At 46.3% G+C, this 25,499-nt stretch overlaps 1 protein-coding gene across 1 annotated transcript in view; it reads right to left on the bottom strand.

Moving 5' to 3' along the window:
* LPP (LIM domain containing preferred translocation partner in lipoma) overlaps positions 1-25,499 on the bottom strand; it is a 340,377-nt gene that overhangs the window by 146,775 nt on the left and 168,103 nt on the right. Inside the window, exon 6 of the mRNA XM_082486985.1 lies at positions 11,414-11,536. Within this exon, the coding sequence (XP_082343111.1) occupies positions 11,414-11,536 (123 nt within the window). The remainder of the gene's footprint in view (positions 1-11,413; positions 11,537-25,499) is intronic.

Raw genomic sequence — 25,499 nt, 5'->3', positions numbered from 1 at the left:
AACCAGCACAGAAATCAACCCCGACACCTTCGCTTCCCCTATTGATAATCATGGCTTGAAACAGCACGTGCACCCCAGCTTTCTGCCAGATGGAGACAGAACTGTGCCTCCGATCTTTCTTGAATTCTTCTTGGATCACGAGTTAATGGTGGTGGAAGAGAGAATCCAAATTGCCTGAGCCACCGGGACAACTGGAGTGATTGATGGTATGCAAGACAGCAATTCTTCACAGCTCTGAGCTTCTTGGGACATCAATGGGCTCTCATAGACTCCTTATACATCACTGCAGAGGGGTTAACCCACCCAGTCTCTTGTCAACCCAAAGATAGACAACAGGGCTAGTTATGACAAGACGGCAAAGTCTCTGACCCGGGTTATGCTAACAACCAGGCGAGATGATCGCAACAATCCTGTCTGTCTTTACAGAGAATGCCATAAAAACTGTACAACCTGTCCTTGCGCTCACTGTACTTAAGCACATGAAACTACTTCTTTCCAAGGAAAGAATTCATTGTAAGACTTTGAATATTTTGCTTGGGCAGGGAGGAATCAGGCTCAGACTGCAAACATTGGCAGAAATATTTATAACAACTGCATCAAAATCTCATTTTTCTGGCCAGGTCCATTTTTTTTTTTTTTTTTTTTTAAATCTGTGGGAGAAGACAGTAATACTCATCAGACCAACGCATTATTGATTTCCCATAGAAACAGCAGTTAGTTTGAGCACTCACTTTTAGCTGTGAAGCAGCATGTTGGGTTTATCTTGCTGTAATTTTTTTTTTTTTTTTCATTTCATCCTCTTTTACACACTCATAGAAGTTTCCTATTCACTATTGAAACACCATATGGTGATAATATATGCCAACACAGGCACAGTGACACAGGCCACAAGCCTGCTATTGAGCAAAAGTTGACAACATAAAGCTGAGAAAATTGTAAGTGCTTCCAAGCCACAATATGTACGTCACCTAATTGCATTTTACTGTGATGCAAAGAAGTCTGAGTCAAGGAAGGAACTTCCTTACAATGAAACTGTAACAGCCTGGAGTAATTTACAGTTATTTGAAGAGCTATAGCACGGATCTATCAATTCATAGCTTTCAGATACGCCTGGGTGTGGGTTGGGGTTTTTTTTTAGCCTAGGCAGCTTTAATATACAGAAAGAGACAATGCATCTCAGCACCGCAGTCATCTCTCAAAAGGTTCCAGACAGGAAGGCAAAAGGTAATCAATAAGAGAAAATATAGACACAGCCCCTGAAACTGTCCACAGATGCATCTGCCTCTTACTTTAATGGTTAACGGTTTTGAACTAGGAGCATCTTGCAACAATCCCGAGGCATGTTCAGGCTATAAATGTATCATGTTTATTTATGCACTGGTAGCAGGGTCTAATATAGAAACTGCATGGCCAGATCTCTCTTTTCTGTAGGGCTCCAGATTCTTCCAGGCAGCCCTACCTGAGACGAGGTTGGGAACAGATCTGGCTCTGCCTTCAGACTGTCCAGCAAGGGGTCTAGAGAGGTCCTCTCTCCTCGTTAGGACAGACCCTTGTAAAAACAGACCATGAAAGACAGGATGGACCTGCGAATGACAACACTTTCCCAGAATGTCACCAATGCGTGTCCAAAGCCCTGTTTCACAACGAGCGGTATGGTCTCTCTGTGCCTCATCTGTCCATTTGCAGGAGAGGGAAGAATCAGACCTCTCGTTCCTCAGGGCATCACAAGGATAAATGTATGAAAAGTTGCAAGCGCTCACGAAAACAGGCACCAGTAAGTAACCAAGACAAACCTGTGAAGGCCATACTTCAAATGCTAGGGCTCCCTAGCGTGTTTTAGCCTTCGCCTTTCAAATGTATTTAGAAAGTGCAACCGCAAAAGTTAGTTGCTCTCCTCTTTTAAAGAGCGCAACTCAACGGTAAGTCACGTCAGCATGATCTACACCTGCCCTTCAATGGTCTCTGGATAGATTCGAGGCAATTCGAAGGCATATCAAGGCAATGCTCTCCTTGCTGTGGATGTAATGCACAAATCACAAAGTCATCGTTCCCACTTTGGCGGAAATGGCCTGGGGAAGACGTCCAGCGCAGGCCACAGTGGGAGCAAAGTCCCGAGTGACGCATTGCCATGCAGGTGCTTCTCTAAGTTGCTGTGCTGTTCCCTTGGCTCAGAACTATTTCCTTTCCCTAACAAGGAGGGAAACGCAGCTGGCTCCTCGTGTGTGCAGAAGAGGAATAGTCAACACAAAAGGAACAGCAACCATAAAGAGCCGAGCAAAGGAAGCCTAATTTCCTATGGACTTGTGTCTTGCATCTTGAGCAGACTCTGACCCTTCCTGTTCTCCCCCTTTACCTCTCCTGACCGCCCCTCCTGCTTCCCTTCTCCCCCTAGTATTAGCCTTGGCATTTATCTGTGAATGTCAGCCAAACAATCCCTGTTTCAGGTCAGAGATCCCGGTTAAAGCACAGCCTGGAAGAGCAAAAGTTCAGGTTGCCTGCGAGACACACAGCAGGCCCGGAGCTCCCTGCGCACGGGTGCGGACGGGCCAGCCCAGGGGCCACCGTGAGGACAGCCAGCAGCACGCTGCCGCTCCCCGAGGGACACAGGGCTCTGTCCTTCCTCCCCAGCCCCTGAGTTTCGCATAAATGTACCCCTCTCAGATCTACTTAAAAGCAGCCGCTGGACTCAAATGGTATGTGGGGAGGAGTCAACTGCCGGACAGCCATGGGCGCTGGGTGGGAAGAATTAATAACTATCTTTCATTTCAGAATGTGCCAGCTATTCCCTTGGCGAGCAGCGTGCAGGAGAGCGGCTGCCACATGCGTGGGGACACCACCAACTTGTGCCACAGGACTGAGTTCAACTTCATACACTTCCCTCCAGTTGTACGCAGGTGGGGAGAACAACTTCCCACTTCTGAAGTGCTGGTGACATCGGAGAGTGATGATACAGGTCCAGGACATAGACCTGGGGGTTTGAATCTTTCAGGGTTTGCTTGCAAAACAGTGCATCGAGAAGCCTATTGCCTGTAGATCACAAAATTGCAGCTATCAAGTAACACCCTCCCACAGAAGAAATGTATCACTCCTGCCTGGTTCACACACTCCAGGACAGAGGCGGATGCATTTCCCCACACCTCAGATCCCTCCACAGCCTCTTGACAGGGAACATTCCCATGTACTCTCTGCCCATCCACTCACAGGTGCTATGAGAGGAGGACAAATTCGTGATGAGGTGGCATGGTCTGGCTACAGCTCCTCTGGTGATCCGTGCACAAACCAAGTCACCTGAACTCCCAGTGCCTCGGTTCCTCCCTTGCCCATGAAATAGCAAGCAGATTTCCATATTTCACAGGGCTGCCGTCGTGGTGGTAAATCTAATGCCGCCGAAGCACTCGGATGCATCCACCCATGCAAGGATGCAAGCAGAGACTGCGTCCCACTGAAACGCAGGTCTCTGCCCCAGAGGCGGCTGCTCTTTGCTGGCTGGACACACGGACAGCTTGTGAAGCGCGCTGGGTCCCTTTGAGATGAGTGCCAAAGCACTGCGAGTGCCAAAAAGCGAGGACGGGGAAATGATGACAGGCTTCCTGAGGTGATGGTATACAGCAGCTTGGTCCCATTGCAGGGAAAAAGATAGAAAACAAAATATAACAATAGGCAGAAGGCCTTGAACTGCTTTAGAGAGTAAGAGCCCAGCTCTCAACCACTCACAACAAAATAATCACAAATGCAGAAGGAAAAAGGACCAAATTATGAGGTACTATTTGCTTTTTATCACTGTTCCCAAAGTAAATGTTTATCTTTATCCATACACAAATTTGAGATGCCTGCGCAGATTTTAAAGTCCAATATACCCAACACTAGTCATCATCTAAAGCTGTAGCCAAGCGTGTAGGCAGAAAAACCAAACGGATGCAAAAAAGAGAAAGGGGAAAGGGGAACAGTAAACCTTACTGAGATTTCTGTGAACTTGATTATATAGCAGAAAAAAAGAAACAGCAGGAGTAGGGCTGCTTTATTTTCACTCTGATGATAGTACAAGAGGAAGAAATAATACCCTGCAAAGGTCACTCTTATCCTGTTCATCTGTGACGAGCTGATAATCTGGGATCTCAGAAAACTTTCTTGAAAAATCTTCATGGACGTGCTCTTATCAAAAGGATTAAGGTTTAATACATACCAGCAGATGCAACCGATTTGAGCATCTGCTAATCAGAGCAGCGTCAGTTTGCCGGCTGGAGCTGATGAGTGCAGGAAGGTTTCCCCTTCTTGTAGAGAAAAGCCAAATCCAAACATACATGAAATCATCTGTTGGCTACGCCTCTCAACTCACACATATGCGGCTGAACATCCCTGCCCTGTGCGCGCTCCTCTGCCCACGGGCATGTTGGGGACAGCGTGGCAGACGTGCCCCGCTCGCAGCCAGCATGCCTGCAGCAGTGCTCCTAGAAAGCTTCAACCTTGGGACCATCTCAAACACCACCCACGTGGGGTGGCAATGTCACTCTGCCTTTGGAGGGGAACCGCAGGAGGAGAGTTTCCTGGACGCAGAGGCTTTGCTTTTCAAGTGCTGGGAGGAACCCACTGAAATTGCTCCAGATGGGACGCTTCCTTTTCTACTTTAAATAATCCACCCGGATTTTCCAAACAGCATAAAGCCAGTGTGCTGCAGCCAGAAGCGGGAGTGCAGCTCGTGGAGGTGACCCCATCTTTAAAACAGCCTGTGCAATTCCTGATGCCTGTGACTATGGCAAAAGTGTCACAACCCTCTGAGAACAGCCCTCACCAGCAGCCCCATGGTGAGCCTGCACAAGCCCTCCAGTGCTGCTACAACTATTAGAGCTCATAAGATCACCACCAGCTTGGGGGCACCTCTATGAGATGCTGTTGTCCCTCTGTGTCCACATGAGCCATCCAAGTCTGGGGAAATGGCAGCAACTCACAGCCTTCATCAGAAGTGTTGCGTAGCACATGTAGCTCTGGAGAAGCTGGATGGTCCTACTAAATGGTCATCAACGTTTTAGGATGGGCAGGGGATGCTTCTCAGTTTCAGCAAATGGGTTTATTTCCAACGAGCCTTTCCAGCCCACAACCAAAGAGATTAAACAGCCCACAAAACCCCAAATGCATAGACCTCAAGCGAACAAATACAGAGAGCCCCTCGCCACTGGGAAAGCGCTGCCCGGGTACCACGCCGCGCTGCGGGGCTCAGAAGCCTACTTGGCACAGCTACGCAGATCAGATGTGCGCAGGTCAGCCAGAAGGAGGCCTCGACACTTTTATTTACCCCAAATATCATAACTGAAGACAGCAGAAGCTAGGCCATCAATTTCAGCCCAAATCGCATTGAAAAAGACTCAGCACAATTCTGAACACTTGGAACAGCTGAATCCCACTGAGCCCCATAATTCAGGAGCGGCAAACTCTCTGTGTTATATAAACGCTACAGGAGGGGGGAATTAGTTCTGAACCTGCCAAATTAATCTTAATCTGCTTGTACCCCTAAATTTCCTTCCTTAAGAGAAAGAAAAACATTCCTGACAACAACTGGGATGCTAGCAAATACTCTGCGGGCTGTGCGTACCAACCTAACAAGCCAGGCTCAGGCAAACAACAGGAACAAGGAAACCAGACTCTGAGCCTGGGCTGGCAAATTTGCACGGAGTGTTCTGAATACAGCTTCAGCGATCTGTTTTTCACAGAGCCTATATTTCAAGCCCGCAGCCCAAATCAAGAGCAGTCATAGGGCTTTTTTTCAATCCTGAGGGAACGTGCTGCTCTTTGCTGAGTTGGAGGCTTTGCTCATGGTTGGGGATGCAGCTCCACGTAAACAAAGATAAAACACCCAAACTCTCAGCCATGCGTTCCTGGTGCAGCTATAAGCGGGGCACAAAAATTAGAAATGCACATGGAAGAGCGCTCCTAGGAGTCTTCAGCACTCAACATTTTGCCTTGTTTCGTGGTTTGCCATCCTACAGCTGAAACTGTTCAATCCTGTGCCATCACTCTGCAAGAAAATACGTCCATTGCCTTTTCACTGCTTTTGTTATCCCCACCCGGTTGTCAAAAGAAGTGATGGAATAACAACCAATGCTGTCAAACATTTGAATCCCTTTTAAATTCCAGTCATTAGAAGACATTATTTCCCAGTATGTTTGAAACGTAATGAAAATGTATCACTGATTTTTTAATTTAATTTTCTTTACTTTTTTATTGTTCTGCAGCTCACATTGAGAATGAGCTGCTTTTCCTTCAAAATATTACTCACTTAGGCTGACAGTGTTGGATAGTGGCAGATGTCTATTACTGGGGCAATGATACAGAGGCAGGGACACAGGCACGAATCCTTAGACACCTCGCTTAACTCTGCCTTCATTTCCCCATCCGTTAGATGAAAAAGGAAGTAATTTCTTTCTCTTTTTCATTATTTGTACAACCACATTACCTAAAGGCCTTCAACCCCGACCAAGGTTTCCATCTGCTCGATGCCATACGCATGGTAAGAGGCAAATGACATTGAAGAGGTGGCTAAGCTAAAAGGACAGAAGATCTTTTGAGAGGAAGCAGAGTGGAAACGCTACGTTCAAGGTCGTTTTGCACAGTGGTAGTACAAAACAGGTCTCCAGAGCGCCAGCCCAGCCCCCTCCGGATCAAGCTGCCTCTGAGAGCTGTACACAAGTAGATTTGATCTTGACCATCAAGGCATGGGGTTTTTTGCTATTTAAATACTCTGTAAATTTTGGCCACCCGGTATTTGCTTTTTAAAAAAGGCCAATTAGCTTTGGACCAGGTACATCTTACTACCTGGTACACCTCCCACAAAGTCCTATTTTGACAGGCAGACAATCTGGTGGAAATTTGGGATAAAACTCAAGAGTTTCAGAAGGTACGTGTCCAATTCTGGACAAAGCAATCCGCATTCAATACATAATTCACAGCAGGGATAAAAAATCCTGAGCTTTCGTATGCTGCTATTTCCAGTATTTCATTTTCACAGCCTCTGCTGGAAGCCCTTCCTCCACAGAGTCACAAAGTTTTCTTGTTTTTAAAAAAATGCAAGCATTTATTTAATGGGCTGAAATTTGGCATGCTTTTTTTTTTTTTTTTGCTTAAGAGACGAATGCAGCAAGGCCTTAAGCAAGGATTTAAGCAGAACAGGTAAAAATTGGGGAAAATACCCTTTCATAGAGGAGCCAGATGATCACAGTATGCACCAGGCCCCCTAATCAGGGTTCACCCAATTTAGGAATAGCCCCCGCTCCCATCCATGCAAGTTATGTACCTGAATACCTTGCCTATATAACCTCCTTGTGCTACTGCGAGGCATAGCGGCTTCTCTGCCTCTGAGCTTTCCAATGGGTTACGGCAATTTAGAAGGTGTGATACGTAAACAGAAAACACATGGCAGCTACACAAGAGGGGCTCTGTACTTCACTCATCACACCAGCATTTCAAAACTTCACCAAACAGGAGGAAAATATGAATTTGATTTTTTTTATAACGTATCTGCAGTTCTCCAAACAATACCTAAGGCAAACTCATCTATTAACAAGCCATTGCAGTCACGATAATTTTGAGATCATGTTGGTCTCTTCCTCCATTTCAATACACTGCACCAGAAGGCTGGAACTGGCCGTGCCGGTGAAGGTCACACAGGAACCTCTCAAGCTCAGGTGATGTTTGGTCCTTTTTAAAACTCCGTCTCCAGCTAAATTCTCGAAATGTGGTCTCTCCTACACCAGATTACATGACAGAGACCATCCTTAGACACTGCTGTGTTGCAGCTAAAGATGATGATTTAGCCTTGTCATTTTCTGCTCTTTTTGATATGTGCAATTTTGAAATAATAAAAACTAGCATTTTAATCACTTCTGACTGCTTCTGTGACTCAGTCAGACAGACTTTCACTTGCAAGTCATGGGCTTAGCTCCAGGCTGAGGTGATGGTGATCGAAAGCTGCTTCTCACCCACATGTTGCTGATGGCCAGTATGAAGTAAACTATCAATGCCTAGAAAACCTCTGCTGCTGGGGACTCTCTCGACAACTACCTCAAAACAGAGACAAGAGCTAACCAGAAATGAAGCCTGAGAGAATCTTTCACTTTGAGGTTCGGCAACATCAGGGTTGACTCACACTGGGGTACCAGACTCGCAGAAGGACCTCCTCCCATGAAACCTGCTGCTGTGGGGAAAAAAGATCTTTTCTGCTCCATAAAGGATCTATGTTGAGAAAATGCTTTTCAAACTTATCACTTCAGAGGAGAGGGCAACACAGCTCTGCAGGACAACAGCATCCCACCACCTCTGCCCGGGGCACGGGAAGCAGCCAACAGGACCTGGGGGACTCCTCTACCTTCACTTTCCGGCTCAGCTGCCTTGAATTCGGCAGGACCACTGGGCACAAGGAGGGTGCTGCTGACCACAGGTCTCAAAACTCTCTCCCTGCCCTCTATTAGCAGTGATCAATTTTAGCTCATGGCAGTGTCCTTGTCACTTGCCTGGTACACAAAAGAATGCCCAGGTAAACAATGCAGGGATGGTGCTGAGAATCATACGCACCCATGTCCTCAACAGCAGGTCTGCTGGCCAAGGGCAATTGTCCGGGCTGAGATTGAGCCGCCCATTCTGACAAGTATCATGGACTTTCCAAACCTACTGCAGAGGGTACAAATCCTTCCGCTTCAGAGGCACCTCCCGGGGCTGTGTCCCCCACTGCAATCTCGAACTCATCCCTCCCTCTGTGTGAATTTATGCCAATGGGTCGGGTATGTTAAAGAAACTGCTCATCATTATCCCGCTATCATTCCTACTCCAGTGAGAGGGGACTATTTCACAGTTTAGTTTACGTTGCTTTAAAATTATTTTGAAGATAAAATAAAAAAGAAACCTAACAATAAAATTTCTCTTACTCCAGAACAGGAGTATCCCCAAGGGCAAGGTATACCTGTAAAATTATTATAATGCTTTAACCGCATAAGCACAACTGGAAACGTCTTCCCTGAAAACAAGTCATAACTCTATTTTCCTATCTGCAGCCATTATCCTGATAAATTTGGGAAGGTCAGCTAAGGTGTAATCCAATAAACGTGCTGATGTTCTGAGTAAGTACCTCACAATTTGCAGCCTAATCTATTATCCTACTATAAGACCATCAAATGACTCACCAGTTTTAATACATAGTACAGATCAAACAAAGGAAAATATCAAAGCTTTACGTTCTAGTTCCACCTTTCAAGGACTTGTTTGAGTACTCTGTAATTACAGCAGATGATACATTCAACTCTGGCATTTTCTTTTTCTAACAGCTATAGTTAGAAGTTGCTGTAGCTGTACTTTTCATGGGACATCATGACATTAACCAATAAGTCCTGAAACGTCTGATAAACTGAACAAAGAAAGTTGGGATTTGGTTCCAGAGGTGAAATTCAGCTTCTTCTGCCCACTGGATCGCACACAGTTATTGTAACGCACCAGGGAGCAGCAGCATCCCATAACTCCTGGGTACAGGGGACAAGTCTTCAGAGCCCCACCTGAACTGTGGGCAAAAAGCCCCAGGAACAAGTATGTGCACCAAGGAGCACACATCATCTTGGAGGCTGACAAAACGAAGAAGTCAGATCCAGTCCAAAACTTGGGCTATGCCTTCTGACGCTCCAGAAACTCAAATACACCTGCAGAACTTTGTATTTGACCATTGTGATTTATATATTTATTAACACTACAGGTACAAACTAAAAGTGAAAAATCAATCTATTCAGAGAATGCCAGATCCCAAAGGAAGAAGTATCAGGAACAGTCAGCAGTACTGTCAGCAAACTGCAAATGCTCAGCGAAGTGGTTACAGGAGTTATATGTCTCTATGAAGATGCTGGAGCTGACCACAGGCATTGGCAAGGAAAATGGGGAGTACAAATCTCTTCCAGTTAACTCTCGCAGTGGTTTGACACTATAAAGCATTTCCCAGTAACAGTGTGTATTCGTATGTGTTTGGCCCGTGCAAACAAAATGAGCACGGGTTATTCGACACAGCACCTGAGCGCTATCACGGTTAAAACTTGTCTCTTTTTTCGCAACAACAAAAACCCATTGGGAAAAGGACCAAATTGTATCTGGTTTACGTTGCTGCTCTTTTTGACCGACCAACCAAATCAGACTGTTTTTGCAGGATCAGTCAGTAAGTTTATGCAATAACTGTGTACATGCTGCTAGAATGAAAGAAGAGTTTATCGAGAGTCCCTGCAGAAGGGACGGAAACTACACAGGCCACCACATCAGAGCCTCTGTATGCAGAAAGATGCTTTAGAAAGCGCACAAATCTGATTTAACTCTGCTTGTGCTAAGTCCACATACTTAAACAAGAGCAAATCTAAATGAACTCTGATCACTACTTTAGTTCTGCTCCAAAGGTATCGATTCTCAATTACTTAAAAGAAAAGCAACGATGAAAAGAACCAAAAAAGCCCCAAACTAAAGAAATGGCCTATACGGATAATGAGTGTGCAGCACATCACCCAACTTTGCCTTTGGCTCTTTTGAGGTTTGGGGTTTTATTTAGGGCTGACATTAGTAAGACAAACACAACATAAACAAACAGCTGCATACATGCCTACAGACCCCTGTACGTATAAGACATGAGACCAGTCATGAGATTAGGAAGCAAAGGCGCTGCACAACTGGGCACAAACACATCTGGGACGATTTTAGAGATCTCAAGAATTGCCCTTTTTAAAGTGCCACCGGGGTGTCACCACTTCCTCTGATAAATAGATGACATCTTACCAGAACTTAAATAGCTGCACTCAAACACTACCTAGATGAGTGACAAAAATTAGCTGAGCTGCCGTCACCCCTGCAGTCCTCGTCTAGACACAGCAGAGTAAGTGCGAATTCCAGTCTGCCTTGCTGGGCTACAGCCACCCTGACAGCTGAGCTACGATCCAAGCCACTTCGTCGCCACTGATTAGACGACAAAAGCAAAAGAAAACAACTTGAGACGCGGATATCTGGATCCGTCTGGCAGCGTGACAGATAGAAGTTAACAAAACCGAAAAACAACAAGAAAATAAAAGCATAAAAGTACTCGTGAACTGAGCAGGTTTCAGTTCACAAGCTATTGTTGGTGGAAAGTCGAGGCGAATGAAATGCCATTTTTTGCAAGTATTTTTCTAACAATCTCTGTGGCAATCTAACAATCAGGATCAGAGGCCCTTCGCTCAGAGGTACGGCAGCTTTTGAGCCGGTGCCCCCTTCGGAGCGGCTGCGCCCTTCTCCCCATTGACAGCCACATCTGGATGCTATCAGGAGGAACTGGCATGCCTGCTCCCAACAAATACCAAGCGGTTAGCAAATTGACTCCAGCAGCCGATGCTGGCCGCTTTCCCACTCGCTGTTTACGCAATGTGCCACTAACCTGTTGAGTCCGAGGTTTGTAAGGAGAGCTGCTCTCTAGGTCGGCCAGGATGCTGGTCAGAGAGTCGATTTCTGCATCTAAACTGGACCGCCTCTCCTCAAGCGTCTTGCCACCAGGATTCACCTTAAAGAAGAAAGAAGAGTTCCAGTTATTCAAACCACTTGGCCTGGCACATGGTTTCTTACTGTCCTTACAGAGCTGCTACCATGCCCAGCAATAACTCTCGGGTTGCAGGGACAAACATGCTGAAATGCTATAGCTCTCTCCCAGAACCAGCGGCCAGCCTCCATCTCACAAGGATTTAGGCTGCTTTGGGGTTTTTCTTTGTGTATTTCCCACAATGGTCCCATTGTGTTAAATTGACTTGGAGGATTGCGCAACTCGGCGTGCGATCTGCTGCTGAGGTGAGGAGGCAGGACAATCCTCGCTGCCGCAGATGGAGAAGATGTATCTTAGAAGGATGCCTGGCTGGGCAGCCAGACCTGGAGACAGGCTTGGAGGACCTGGACCCTGAGAGCACCTCTTCTGCCACGTCCCCAGCCCAGGCAAAGCACAAACAGAGCAGCGACCGGCCACCTGCACCTATTATTTTAAATCAATTTGTGGCAGCTGTACCTCTCTGATTCAACACTTTTTCACAATTTCCACCTAAAAAATGAGCTCCTTCAAGGAGAAGTGAAAAAGTTAAATTCTTTTCTAGCAGATTCAAGGTGAACGGTGTGATTTGCAGTCAGTGGTCACAAAATAACATAAATAAGGTCCTTGTGAAAAGGGCCTTACACAGGAAAGCCCATGCCCAGAGCAAATTCCAACCTACAGCCAGGACCCCTCCTGATTCAATACATCTTGCTTTCTCTCTGCTTTTGTAACAGCCCAGCCCCGCTTGTACCCAGGCTGGTAGGGACGCACACTTGGAAGGAAAGGGACATGAATTTTCACCACCACCACCCACCTCCAAAAGTAAAACCCAGGTCTCGGCACAGCAGGAGAGTATGTGAACCCCAAGGGGGTTCAAGGGCTGTACCGCAATCCCTGCTAGAATAAGCATGTCAAAAGAGGACTCGTTCACACGCCTGGTTTTTGAAAAATCAGCCTAGTCCAAAACCTCTGGGAAGGACCTCTGTGCTGTACAGCCCAACCCAACAGCAGTACCTCCCAGCGGCGCACAAAGGCAGGTACACGCTAGGAAACATCTCCCTCCTCAGTGTTTTCAGTGCTTTGGAAATTAGGCAGCTCCATCAGGAATGAGAAGTCCAAGAAAACCAGCTCAGGATCCCCATCAGGTGCAACGCAGGTGCCAGGAGGTCGCCCCGCTGAGCCAGCCCGCATTGAGGGCCTGCGCAGAAACCAAAGTTCTTGAGTCACGTGAAATACTACACACTGAAAGTCTTTTCTCAACCTGAGTCATAGTCAATATTTTTCTTCTGTCCTTCCATGACTGACTTATCTGCAAATCCCCCAGACAGAGTCTCTCCGCATACGTGCAGCTACAGAGCTCAGTGCAGAAGAGCTCCTTCGCAGCTTGACTACTACAATAATAAAAATACTAAAGAATTACCTAACAACTCACCTAATTTCAACTGTAAAGTCTGTTCAGACCATACCAGCACCTCCCCATGGACAATCCAGCTCTGTTTGCCTTCACTCACACCAAGTTACTTCGATTTTTCAAGCCAAAAATTCACCTTTTCCTTTGGCTCACTGGCTGTTCCAGATAGTTTTTATTTAAATTTCATTTCAGGAGCATTTGATCATTACCTGTTTTACAGAACTCCCCAGTCATCAATCCCACACATAAATGGCAAGTTGGTCAAAGAGAGACAGACTATGCAAAGCAAGCAGGCTCTGATCTGCCAAGCTTATACGTGCTGAGGCATTCATTAGTTCCTAATGATTATTAAATCTTATTGGATTACAATAAATTTGGCTTGACTAACACGAAAATGGAAGTTCCAACGTGCTTTATGCAAGAAAACGTCATTTAAAAGGCTAAGAGTCAGGTTAGAAACTACTTACAAACTCAATTCTTCTTGCTTATTTTTATTATCAAGCCAAAGTTTTTCCATCCAAACTATTGTTCAAGAAAAGAAATACTTTTCACAGGAATTACCCCAGACCGTTACTCCTGGCTAGCTGTAGGCACCTGGATTTTTAAATCTGCAAAAGTACAATTTCCTTTCCACTATTAGTGCAATTCATGGCTCTTGTTTGGTTTTTCTCCATCCTCCAGTTGGCCCATAACTACAGGGCAGCCACAGGCTTCCCAGACACAAAAACTGTGATTGCTCCACTCCAGAGAATTTTTAAGCTAAGCAGCCAAGAGCCAGCTACAGAAAAGGAAAGGGGAGGAGGTGCGAAGGGCACCCAAGGCCCCAACATTTGAGGTGATAAATCAAGTCAATGGCAGACCCAGGAATATAACTGGAGCCCACACACGGCCTGTTTGGTACCCTGACCCTGGAGAGGAGGGATGGTGGCAGATGAGAAGATCAGTCGATTTCATTTCTGCTTCTTAGCATTTCTGGGCCGTGTTATTCCCAGGTTCTCATTCCCCAGAACAATTACGCAATAGCTAACAAGCAAATGCTGCAGAACAAGTTGTAAGGTTGTAAAAGTTAAATGTCCTTAGGAAACCTAGAAAAATAAAATAAAATAGCATGGAAACATCTCTATTGATTCTGGGCTCTGTAAAAGATTTATTTATTCAATTAAAACATAATCAACATAGATTAAGAGCCCAGTTCCACAAATGCTGGAGCACAATGCAGTATGACAGTGCCAACGAATAATGCTACCGATGTGTGTAAGGGCCTATTGGGACAGGACTGGACTTTAAGTACACTTAAGAAATGATAATCCTCGCAAAGACAGGTTTCTGCTTGCTCTTCTCTTCCCCATCTCCACAAACCTCACATTTTTCTCCCCACAGCGCTCTAGATGCCACCGAGGGATTCTCTGCACGGGGAAACGGGAGAAGAATTTGCAACACTGATTTCAGCAAGAGAGGGTTAAGTTATTTCTCTTCTCATGCTCTTTGTCACGATGTTGCTATAAAAGTTTTATGATATTGCTCTGGAACCAAACCCAAGCGCCATGTCCCAAGGCACAACAGGTTCGCACAGACATGGCTCTGCTCCGAGGAACCCAGACTGGTTAAGCCCGCGACCTCGCAGATACAAACGCCGGAACCAGAAAGAACTGCTGATTCTATTTCTGTCTGGATTTACGGCATTGCTGCAGACATGTCACTTGCACGCCCTCCCGTTCAGCCAGCAGAATATGGAAAAACGGGTTTTAAAAGAAAAAGGATGCTATCTTTGGCCCAGCCAACGTGAGTTCGACAAAAAGCAAACATAAGCCAACCCAGTCCAGCAAATTACTCATGCCAGACACTATACGCTCACGTGAACTTCTGCAACGCCTACACTCCTATCCCCTGGCTCAGTCCCTGCTGCGAAGCAAAAGAGAGAAAAACAGCAGAGAGCTCCACTGCTTGGCTTGTTTGTCCGCCTCTGAATTCCTGGTGTGCAGCTCAGAGCAGCTGTGATGGTAATTCACTCCCGAGCCCTGTCAACCCACTCTGTTCTGATAAAAATTGGCTTTAATTTTGCTATTCCTACCACCCAACACCAGCCAGTGCCACAGGTCCCCCCGCACCACCCCACGGGACAGATGTTCGTTACAGAACACGCAGGTCCTGAAAGTTTGCCTTACTGTGCTAAAAAGGCCGTAAGACGATTCATCAAGCTAAAAGACATGAAAAGCACAATGATTTCCCTAGATGCAACCTTTTCCTATAACCTCGATCACCTCCTCTTACCACATTTTGCAGGCTTACAGCAGAGAAACAAGAACGCTTCTCATTTGTCCAAGCCAGCTCCTTGCAATGGGCTCAAAGAGAAGAATCTGGCTCCCAGATGTCCTTCCTAGCTCCTGCTCCAAATTCCTTTCCCTACCCAGACCCAGCCGCCTCTCTTTTATTCTCCGTTTTCCCCTCTCCCCGTGCCCTGTTTGCTGCCATGCAGTGCTGCAGCTTGGGACAGTCATTAGCCCCTGGGATGAGAGATGCGATGTGGTCTGGGCTGCCAAGTTGGCTTCTGAGCCTCTCCAAGAAATCGTTGATGCCTGGTGGTGTTGCTGTGTCAGGGACAGATGGAGGGTGGCTTTGCAGTAGCAACCTGCTGCCTGACATGGACAGTGGGTTAGAAGTGACTCCAGAGTCCCAGGATATATTTTCGTCCAAAACAAGGCAACAGCCAAACTCCTGAACACTTTCAGAGCATCGGGACTTTGCTCACTGCGGTGCAATTTTCCCGCATCAAGATCCACCTTCTCCCTATCCACCTTAGCCTCGCTCAAGTCTTCTTTGAAGTAGGTTGAGCCGAGTGCTTTTCATGAGCGGTGTGGCCAGCTCATCCTCCGAGCTGCGCCCCAGGAACACGAGCTGTTCTTCTTGGGAAATGCAGCGCCGTTATATTTGTACAGACATAACCAACCTTCCTCATCAGCTCGCTCTGCATGCTGCTACCACAAGTCACTGATAACCTCCAAACTCACAAGTGGAAGAACGGAGACGAACACCATGGGTATTAAAAAAGGCTGTAGCTACTGACTCGGAAAAAAGGGGCTGGGGGCCCCATGTACCCTCTGTTCTGGGTATACTGGTTTTACTAGGAGCCTGAGGTGCGCGGGGAGCTCTCTTCGGGCTGTGACAGGTCAACACCGCTTGCATTTACACACGCGAGAACAGGGAAAAGCAGGGAGCAGAAAAGCCCTTTGCAGCAAAGGCAGTCATGGAAAGGAAGGACTAAAGCAACAAAGGGCGTGAGGAAGAGGGGAATTCAGGCAAATCGAGGTAAGTAGTAAATAAAGACTTTTGCCCTGAAAGACTTTATTGTCTTTTCCTCCAGCAAATGCAACTGAGCCACAGATAAGGCAACAGAGCCGACAGATGGAGTGACCGCTGCCTGCTTCCACCAGGTTGCACCCACAGCAGCCACCCGCCAGGCTCTGCCGGCTGCCGAAATCCTCAGGTAGGCACTGAGGTGGTGGGAAGAACAAATGAAACAGCTCTGCAAACAGGAATTAGCATCTCCTTCTACTCCACGGCCTCAGGCACTGTGCTTAGACAGAGCTGCAGATGGAGAAAGAAGGATGGGGCTCTTATTTCGTATTTTAGCTGGGGGCAGGCAGGGGAGAAGAGGGAAAGATGTTTGATTTTGATGGCATCCACTATACATACAAGAAGAGACTGTGAGAAATTTTAACCAGGAAGAAGAAAAGTGATTCAGTCTTGATACACTTCAGGCTGGGGTTTGTGTTTAATTTTTCTTTTTCTTTTTTTTTTTTTTTTCTTTTCCCTTTCTTTGCACCTTCTCCAACAATACCACTGCCAGAGGCAAGATCCTTTTCAGACACACACCCTCGCTGCCCCATCTCTGGCAGCACAATTTCCCGGTTTTCTTCCCAAGGTCGCAAAAGCCATCCAAAGCAGAAAAAGACACTGCAGTGGCAAAAAGATACACCCTCAAGGGCATATATCAGGAAAATGAGGCACCTTGAAGATGAGCTGCTGTGTCTATTCTCCCCTGAGCCTAAAGACAAGCGCAAACATTTTGTTTCAAATTCCCTAATGTAAATTAAAACAGTCACATGAGGCGGCCCCACCAAGCACGCACATGGAGACACGAGCTGACTGCGGCACTCGGGGTGAGGGGCTCGGAGATGCTCGACTGATGCCTAATCACCCTTCCAGGCACCAAGGAGGGGCTGGAAAAGTAGTCGTGCCCTTTAAAAACAGAAAGATTGAGTCTTTTGAAACAAATCCGAAATGATGGAAGATTTCAGCAGATGTGACCGCAGTGATTTCACCAGACGTGATTGTATCAAGGATCTAATAGAAAAGAACTTCCCTGCTGTTCCATCAGGCTGAAGCCAGGCCTGAAATATCCTTTTTAGTCTTTTGATGACATCAAGGATAAAAGCCAAAGGGAAGTTCGGTTTTGATTTATTTTTTCCCCTGCTTTTTCTTTTTTTTCAGACATGGAATAGTTTTACCTGGTTTGTGTTGCTGGGTATTAGCCGGACCAAAGGAAAACACTTCAAAAGTTTGAAGTGGGCTGTTCAAAGGCGTTATTCAGCGTCTCTTGGACACTGTTGTCATTTAACTGAGCAAAATTTCTACAACTCCGGCCACTTTTGAAGATCTCCCTGTAAGGAGGCAGGTGGGCTTACCTAGAACGGGACTTAAATAGGGTGAAGGGCGACCATCCACTAAACACCAGCCTACCTTACTGCCCCAAAAAGGGCCAATAAATTTGCCAAATATCTTCCCATGGGAAAGCTCACACCAGCAGCTGTGCCACAGCAAACCGCAGGAGACACAGCAGGGGAAAGGGGGCTGCGCTCCTGAGGACCAAGTTCAGCTCAGTCCCAGACCTACGGCACAGGTCCGGGGTAGCCACAGTCCCACATTCAGTTTCTCCACCCACGTAAAATGCAAATAGCACTGGGTATCCTGAGGATTAACTGATTTTATCTCTGAAGCAGCAAGGTGGTGTAAAGAACTGCACGGTCTTACAGCTGGGGCAAATGAACAAGCGGATGAAGAAAAGTTATTTGCTAAGCATTGTAGAAGACATCTTGCGAAACCTTAACAACCAGTTTATAAACTCACTGTGGTGTAGGAGGTTTTATAAGGACAAATAATAAAAATATTTAAAAAATACAAAGCAGAGAAAGCAGGTAACAGAAGAAGAAAGCATGAAACTAGAAGGCATCAGTCTCCAAACAAAGAAAAGGGGGTAGGTGTTCCCTCGCGTAACACGCTGCTAAGCTACTTCTGCTGGAAGACGCAGTGGCTGCTGTGAGTTTACACGGGCTTCAAAAGCAGCTAGAGAAACACGTGGAAGAAAACTCCACCAAGATATTTAATAAATAAAAAAAAAACATTATGTGCTTCTCCTTTTACATTTTTCTCTGGACACTCACTCCTGACCATTGCTGATCTGATTTGGCTCTCTATAGACACTTACATGAAACACTCGTGCTTTGTCTCCGCCAGCTGACACCAGCCAGGATTCACTTCTGCCGGTGGGTACATGTCAGTCTCTGCAGGTTAATAACTGACCATCGCCTTAGTGCCAGGGCTTGAACCAACACCTGGAAACCCACTTCTTCCCTCCTCGTAGCCGAGACAACAGAAATCACAGCCAATTGCACTAAGCCTCCTGGGACTCATATATGAAAGACAGCAAAGACTTTGTTGCAGTTAGGAATCTGTATGACAATAAAGATTTATATTTCCCTAGAGATCACTGGCCCCGCTCACACACAATAGTTAGGAAACATCCCCGTCCCAAGGAGATAATTGTCAACTGGACACCAGCCCTGGGAAGGGACCACAGGTAGGCGGGTGGGAGCGAGGTACTGCAACTCAGAGACACAACCAAGCTCCTTCTGGCCACCAGATGAAGACACTAATCCACTGGGCCAACCCAGATCCTTACTGTATGTTTCATTCTCTGTACTTGCTGTCCCAGCCCTGACAAAACATGCCAGAAGACAACAAACCGCCGTCCGAGTTCCAGCTGCAATGTCACTGCAGGATGGCCCTGATTTCACATGATCAGAGGGCTGGATCCAAGCCGCCACCATGCTGAGCGCTGGCTCGTGGGCCAATGGCCCTTCTTCCATCACTGTTTAATAAACCATTGCCCTCTGCATATCCTGAGAGGGGCCCCAGTCCCAAAACCGGCACCTTGGCTCTGCTCGGGGGCAGGATGCCATCAGTGAGAATGGTCAGCTGTAATGCCAGGGCAAAGTCCAGGACTACGCTCCCTTCCAAACAGCTCCTGCCCTTAACACTGGAGGGAAGCTTCTGCCACAAACACCCACGGTTTGTCTTCTCAAGACTTCTCAAGACCACAGAAGAGGATCTGACCCTGGATATTGGATGAGTGAGGAGAAACAAAAAAGGATGAGGCTGCACCACAGAGGTTTAGCCAACAGGCCCCATGGCCTGGGGCACGCTCTGCTGAAGCACTGGGTCCAAGGCCAGCAGCCAATGACCCCAGGGGCTGTGATGGGACATGGGCAATAGCCCATGAGGAGCTGTGCAACACTCCCTGTCCCATTGCCACCCTTGAGGACAACAGAAGGCAACTATGTGACAAGAGTAAAGAGGATGCAGCAAATAGGTCAAAGTGTTCAACAAGATCCACCTTGCAGCCTAGGTTTGTGCTTGTAGGAGCCCTAAAGCTGGAGATGCCAACACAGAGGTCCTGCACTGTCTGGTCCCATCTGCTCTGCCCCAGGACAGTGTTATCCAGCTCCCTGCTCCCCGCATCACAGACCGATACCTCTACCTCAGGCATTCAAACCCACAACCTGGCTTTTTCAGGTTTCTGACTGCTGCATTTTGCTCATGGAAGGAAGTTCTGGAGATTTCAAGGTTGGTTAAACGGGGCTTTCAAAGCTGCCATGCCACTGAAAAACAGAAAAATGGCAAATGTCATTCAGTCAACCGGAGGATCTTCATCCTATGGGCCAGCTGGTACATAGGGAAGAGGCACATGAAAGCAAGAGGATGGATTCGATAAGGAACAGTTGAGGGATGAAGAGATCCCGTGAGCCGACATCTGCCAGAGCAGCAGACCCGACAGTCCTGATAGTTTACTTAACATGTCTGATCAAAAGCTTTGGGAGTCTTGTCTGTGCTAAGTGCTACCAGATGCAAAATCAGCAGCAAGATGAGAAGTGTATTAATAAACTAAGGAGGCACATAAAGTTATTTGAAAACTGAATGGGGAAGATGGAGAGAGAAGGGGGAGAATAAAACCAGTTTATTTTTCCATAAAGGCAATTTAATATTCTCCGGGTGGAGTTACAATCACTCGTCCTTGGGAATTAAATTGAATTAGTGAAACGTTCCTGCTCATCCACAGAATATACAATATAAAGTGGAATATATCATTTTTTCTTTATGCTTTCTGCAGGACAGCACTACCTCTCTGTCCATGGGGCAAGAATAGCTGGTCATGAAATCCTTTTGACCCAGCGTGACTTTCACTGACTGTAACTAACTTTACAGCAGCAGGGAATATATCCTTTTTCTTTTAATTAATGCAATTACACTAGGACTCGTTATTGATAATTATGGTGACTGTTAAAAGTTTCCCCTTTCTTTGCCCACTCCCCCGCCAACTTAAAATCTGCGCCAATATCGTCACAAATTAATGTTTAATTAGCCATCAAGCAGGGCTGATGTTCCCCACAGAGTATTGCTGCTTGCAGAAAAAATGAGAATTAAGAGGAGGTATCGGATATTTCATCATCTGCCTCCAAGGGGAACCATAACCGAAGAGTAACCAATTACCCCAATACAGTTGCAAAGTTTAATCAATGTATAAACCAAATAGCTCATTAAGTGTCCGCTGCAATAAAGGAAGACTTTCTCACTGACTCGTACAACGTGAACATTACATTTATAAAAGATCCCACGGCAATGTCCAAAAGCAAAGACTCCCTCCACCTCCACATCCTGGCCAAGTTGTGATCTTCCTCTTTCCTTTTCTGACATAAGAGGAGAGGGAAGAGGAGGAGGATGCCTCCAACGGCACAGGACGTGTCTGACAAGCCATGAATTACACACGCCCACGCGCGGGGTAAGCTGTCACACCTAGCCCCCCAACTCGGGATTTATATTCCATAGGGGAAAACCACACCAGACACCAGGTCCTGCCTGGGGCCGTGCCATCCTGGATCAAGCAAAGCGCAGAGCTGAAGGGCATTTTACTCCTTTCAACACTTCTGGTGAGTGGCGCTGAAATACCACGTCCAGTTTGGAAGGCAGCATTTTAAAAACTTGAGAGACGCCCCAGAAAAGCAGAAACAGCTGACAAGGAGACACGTAGAGAGCTCACTTGGTTTCACTTATGAAGGAGATTGAGTAGCTCGATAGCAGTATCTAAACAGCTTCACAGAATGAAAATGCCAGATCCCACAAGACTGTCCAATCTGGCAAAACAGAAAAACACGCAGCAGCTGGGAAGCCGAAGCCAGGGAAATTCTATTTAAAAATAACACAGATATTCACTTATGCGTAATACTGCAGGTAATTAAATGCTAGAACAAACTTCCAAGATTTCTCCATCTCTTGATGTCTGCAGATCAAGGCTGGATGCCTTTGGTCTCCCTGGGCGACCAGGCGAAGCTTTATGATCTGCGACAGGCATGAGGGCACAGCTGACAATTTAATGGCTCTGCCTGGCCCCCACATCGACAGAGGTGAGAAAGCAACAGCGCTGCCACGTTCATAAAGATCTGTTGAAATCACTTTGTGTTTGTACCACTTTAACTAAATTTACATGAACAAACTCTATCCCACACAAGACTTTATATTGTGACAGTTAAATGAAGAGCTTTTTAAAAGGGACACGTCTCAGGCAATTTTAATCAAAAAAGATAGGTTTTGTTAAAGATACCAATTTCAGAAAATTAAGGTTGACTAAAACTGTTTTTAAGAACTCCTTTTGGAATTTAATCACATGTTGGAAACCCATATGCAGCTGCTTGTTTCACCTGCAAAAAGGCTGTATACAACATAAGCATATGCTTAATTTCACACGTGTGCTTAAGTTCTATCAACTTTAATGAAGTTTAAGCACACAGTCGAGCTTCTCTGAATTTGAGAAAGCATTCCTGAGCCTGGGTTGTGAAGCTATTAGGAAATCACCACGGAAAAAAAAGGAAAATTAAAATTGGCCAGTCAATTTTCACAGCCTGAATAAGCTCCAAGTCCAGAAGTTAAACATACAACATACTTCTGAATTTGTTTGCTTGTTTTGCTGCAGGAAGAAGGGGCGCGCGCCAAAATGTTTGTAAGGATTCAAGAATCTCCCGGCGAGCCTGGCAAAATGTCAGTGAAATGGATGTATAAAACTACATGAAAGTCAAGGGCTCGGGTTTGGCTTCTGCAGAAATGAGTCACGATAAAAATCTACTATATGTCTCTCAAAGCTGAGAAGAGGAAATTTGGACTCTGCCTCAGTCCGCACGTTTTTGGGGCGGTTGATGGCTGCAGCCCATGGGGTGGGCAGACCCCGCAGTTCTGATTCACGGAGGAAGGCCCTTGCCTTCAAGAAGTGCGCAATCTCATTTTCCAAACCATTAGGCCTACTTTTACCTCCTCTTCAAGGCTGCCAGATGTGTGTCTGGCATTTGATTTGGCCAGATAACCGTGGGTTTTCTTTCTGTTTAACAACCACCTCCTCGTTCGGGCCCCTTACCTTCTACACGTTTCCTAAGTGAGAACCTCAGGTGAAGAAAAAGGACCCGAATTACACAGAAAGCTGAACAACGAATAACTTGCACCGCCCAGAGACCACTGCAAAACCCTGCAGAGAGAATCCCCAGCGTGCAGATCCCTCCCGGGTGAGCTCCAAGGTTTATTTCGATACTGTCCGTATGCAGATAAATGAATGTTAGTTGCTGTTTTCCAATAAGAATTCATGCATCAGAAAATCTGTTGTTCCCAGTATACATTTGACCTCGGGAAAATATCTTTTAACTGTGTTTTTGCTTAGGGCCAACGCAGCCGGCAGAAGCCAAACGGGATTTACTCCTGCACAGCAAGTATATTCCCCACCTAAGTGTCTTTAAGAGGCTGACCCAAACCTTAGCACCGATCAAACGCCGGTCCCAGAGGGCAGCCCTACCACCACCCGTGGGAAGCGCTGACGCCCAAACATCTGCACAGACCTCGCGGCATCTTTTGGGAACACGCAGAGGGGCACTGCAGAGCAGAACCAGGGGAATTTGCAGAGGGGGAGGAAGGGGAGAGCGACTCGGGAGCGAGCGGAGCAGCAGAGCTGAAGAGGAAGGCTAGACCTGGGACGTGACAAGACATGAGGCTGTTTCCATGGCAAAAGAGAGATGCGGAATGAGGAGATGGAGAGGGAAGGAGCTGTAGCTCAGGACCGTTCAACAAGAGGAGTTTGCACAGCACCTCTGGCAGAGCTGTCACTTGCTGGCTTCAGCAACGCTTGGAGTTGCTACAGCTTTCCCAAACATTTTTATTTTACATCTCGCACACCACTAAAAACAACACTAAAAATGTCATATGATGTTTTCCAGATGTTCTTCCTTACCTGTTCTTTGTGTGTTAAAGCTAATCAAAGTCCTGCGTTTTCATCAGCAAATCAAAACTGAAAAATACAACTGCGGGGAATGGTCCTACAAAGATGGAGTTTAATGGCAGCAGACACTTAAAATCATGCCTGCCCTTCTGTCCTGGAACAAATTCCTCCAGCTCTGGCTACAACAACATTTCTCATTGGTATTTCTACCACCTTTCAGTTTGCTCAGTCACTGCGCTGCATGCTCTTCGCAGAAGCAACATTTTCTGACAACAAAACCACCCGTCATGGCAGCTGAAGCTGTTTTTCACCAGCGATGGAAACTAAAAAACAGAGACAGGAATCTGCATTTGAGCCACTTCCATTCTTGGAAATTAGATGCTCTCACTGCTTCTCCATATCCGTGTCTCATAGCTGCCGGGCAAAAGTAGGATGAAGTTTGCCCTACTCTTTGAATTACTCCTGGGCTGTAAAACTGAATTTAGACAGACAACTGGATTCTCCAATCAGTATAGCTGTATTTCCTTTCATCTTATGAATGACCAAAGCTCATTTCTGTACCACACGGCATCATAGTACTTAAAGCACCAAAACCAAGGTGGGAATCTGACTCCATCTGCTCTGTCACATTCCAGCCTACCACCATGCCCAAGCTGCACGGAAAAGCTTTGACTTTCTAAACCACATCTTCCAATCCCAGCCAGCTTCATAGAAAAGCTGTAATAATTTGTCTGCTGCAATTTTTAGAATTCCTTCTTGCTACTGACAGTCTGTTTGTCTTAGTCTCGCCGCTGCATTACAGTTCCCTAACGCAACACAGGCTACCCAGGATTTGACACAGGAGCAACCGATCTTGCAAGAGATCTTTCCTAGGACCTGCTAATCGAACAGAAGATTTGAATAGCAGTCAGAAGTGAGAAGAATGGAAATTTCTTCAATTCTGATCGTGTTATCTCACTCTCTTCCATCACTCAGCTCATCTACTACGATGGGAGAATTCCCACATCTTCATTATCTTTTTATTTTCCCTCAGCTCAAATAATTCTACCTTGGATACAATGACGTTTTTGCTTCCTTTTTGTCTCTCTCAGGCCGGTACTAGCTCCGACAGGATAAAATCGCCCGCTTTTTCTGCATGCTTTCCATTCATTCCCTATTACTTTCCATATTCATGTCTCTATTACCCACGGGTGGATAATCCAGGTTACAGATTAACCTCTCTGCAGGTGACAGCACTGAACCCGACTCCAGCAGTGTGACAGTGTCCCACAAAGAGATGTACCCACACGAGCCAGGAGGTGCCCACCAGGGCTTGCAGCCTCGGGCACAGCCCCGGGGGACCACAGCCCGCTGTTTGGACCCAAGCTGGCACACGTGCTAACACTGCCTTACGTTTTAACCTGGGATGGTTTTAGCTTGACGATCTCTGAACATCGCAATCAGCCACTTCTCTGACCTTTCTGTTTCCTATCATAACTTTTTAGATGGTCCCATACCCTTATTTACATATGATCTGTATTAGGCTTTTGCTTTCTTCTGCTCCCTCACCTCATCACCCGCTGTATGGCAGATTACCAAAAAACACTCTGTTCCATCTCAGAAAGCGTCTCCCAGCCTCAGTCACAACCCCCCTCCCAAAGAAGGCACGAGTGTGCACCAGTGCAGGTCCTGGCGCATCCTGCGTGCTGTGTTACTATATTAAACAATAACAAAACACATACATTAAATAACACAGTAATAAGCACGATGAAAATAATGAGCACAGTTAACCGTTTGGATCCTTGCTTCCTTTGTAGTCCTTGCCGAGAGGTTTAGCTATTAAAGGCTGTATTGCATTACAACATTGCCAAGATATTAATAGCCAGGCAGAGAGATGAATGGCAGGCTTACGCCGTTCAATTAAAACTTTTCCAGTTTACCCTTTCAGTAAAATTTGTGGTTTATAATAA

The sequence above is a fragment of the Vanellus vanellus genome, assembly GCF_965231255.1.
Source record: "Vanellus vanellus genome assembly, chromosome: 8".
Classification (NCBI taxonomy): domain Eukaryota; kingdom Metazoa; phylum Chordata; class Aves; order Charadriiformes; family Charadriidae; genus Vanellus; species Vanellus vanellus.
This window is presented reverse-complemented; position numbering and strand designations above follow the sequence as displayed.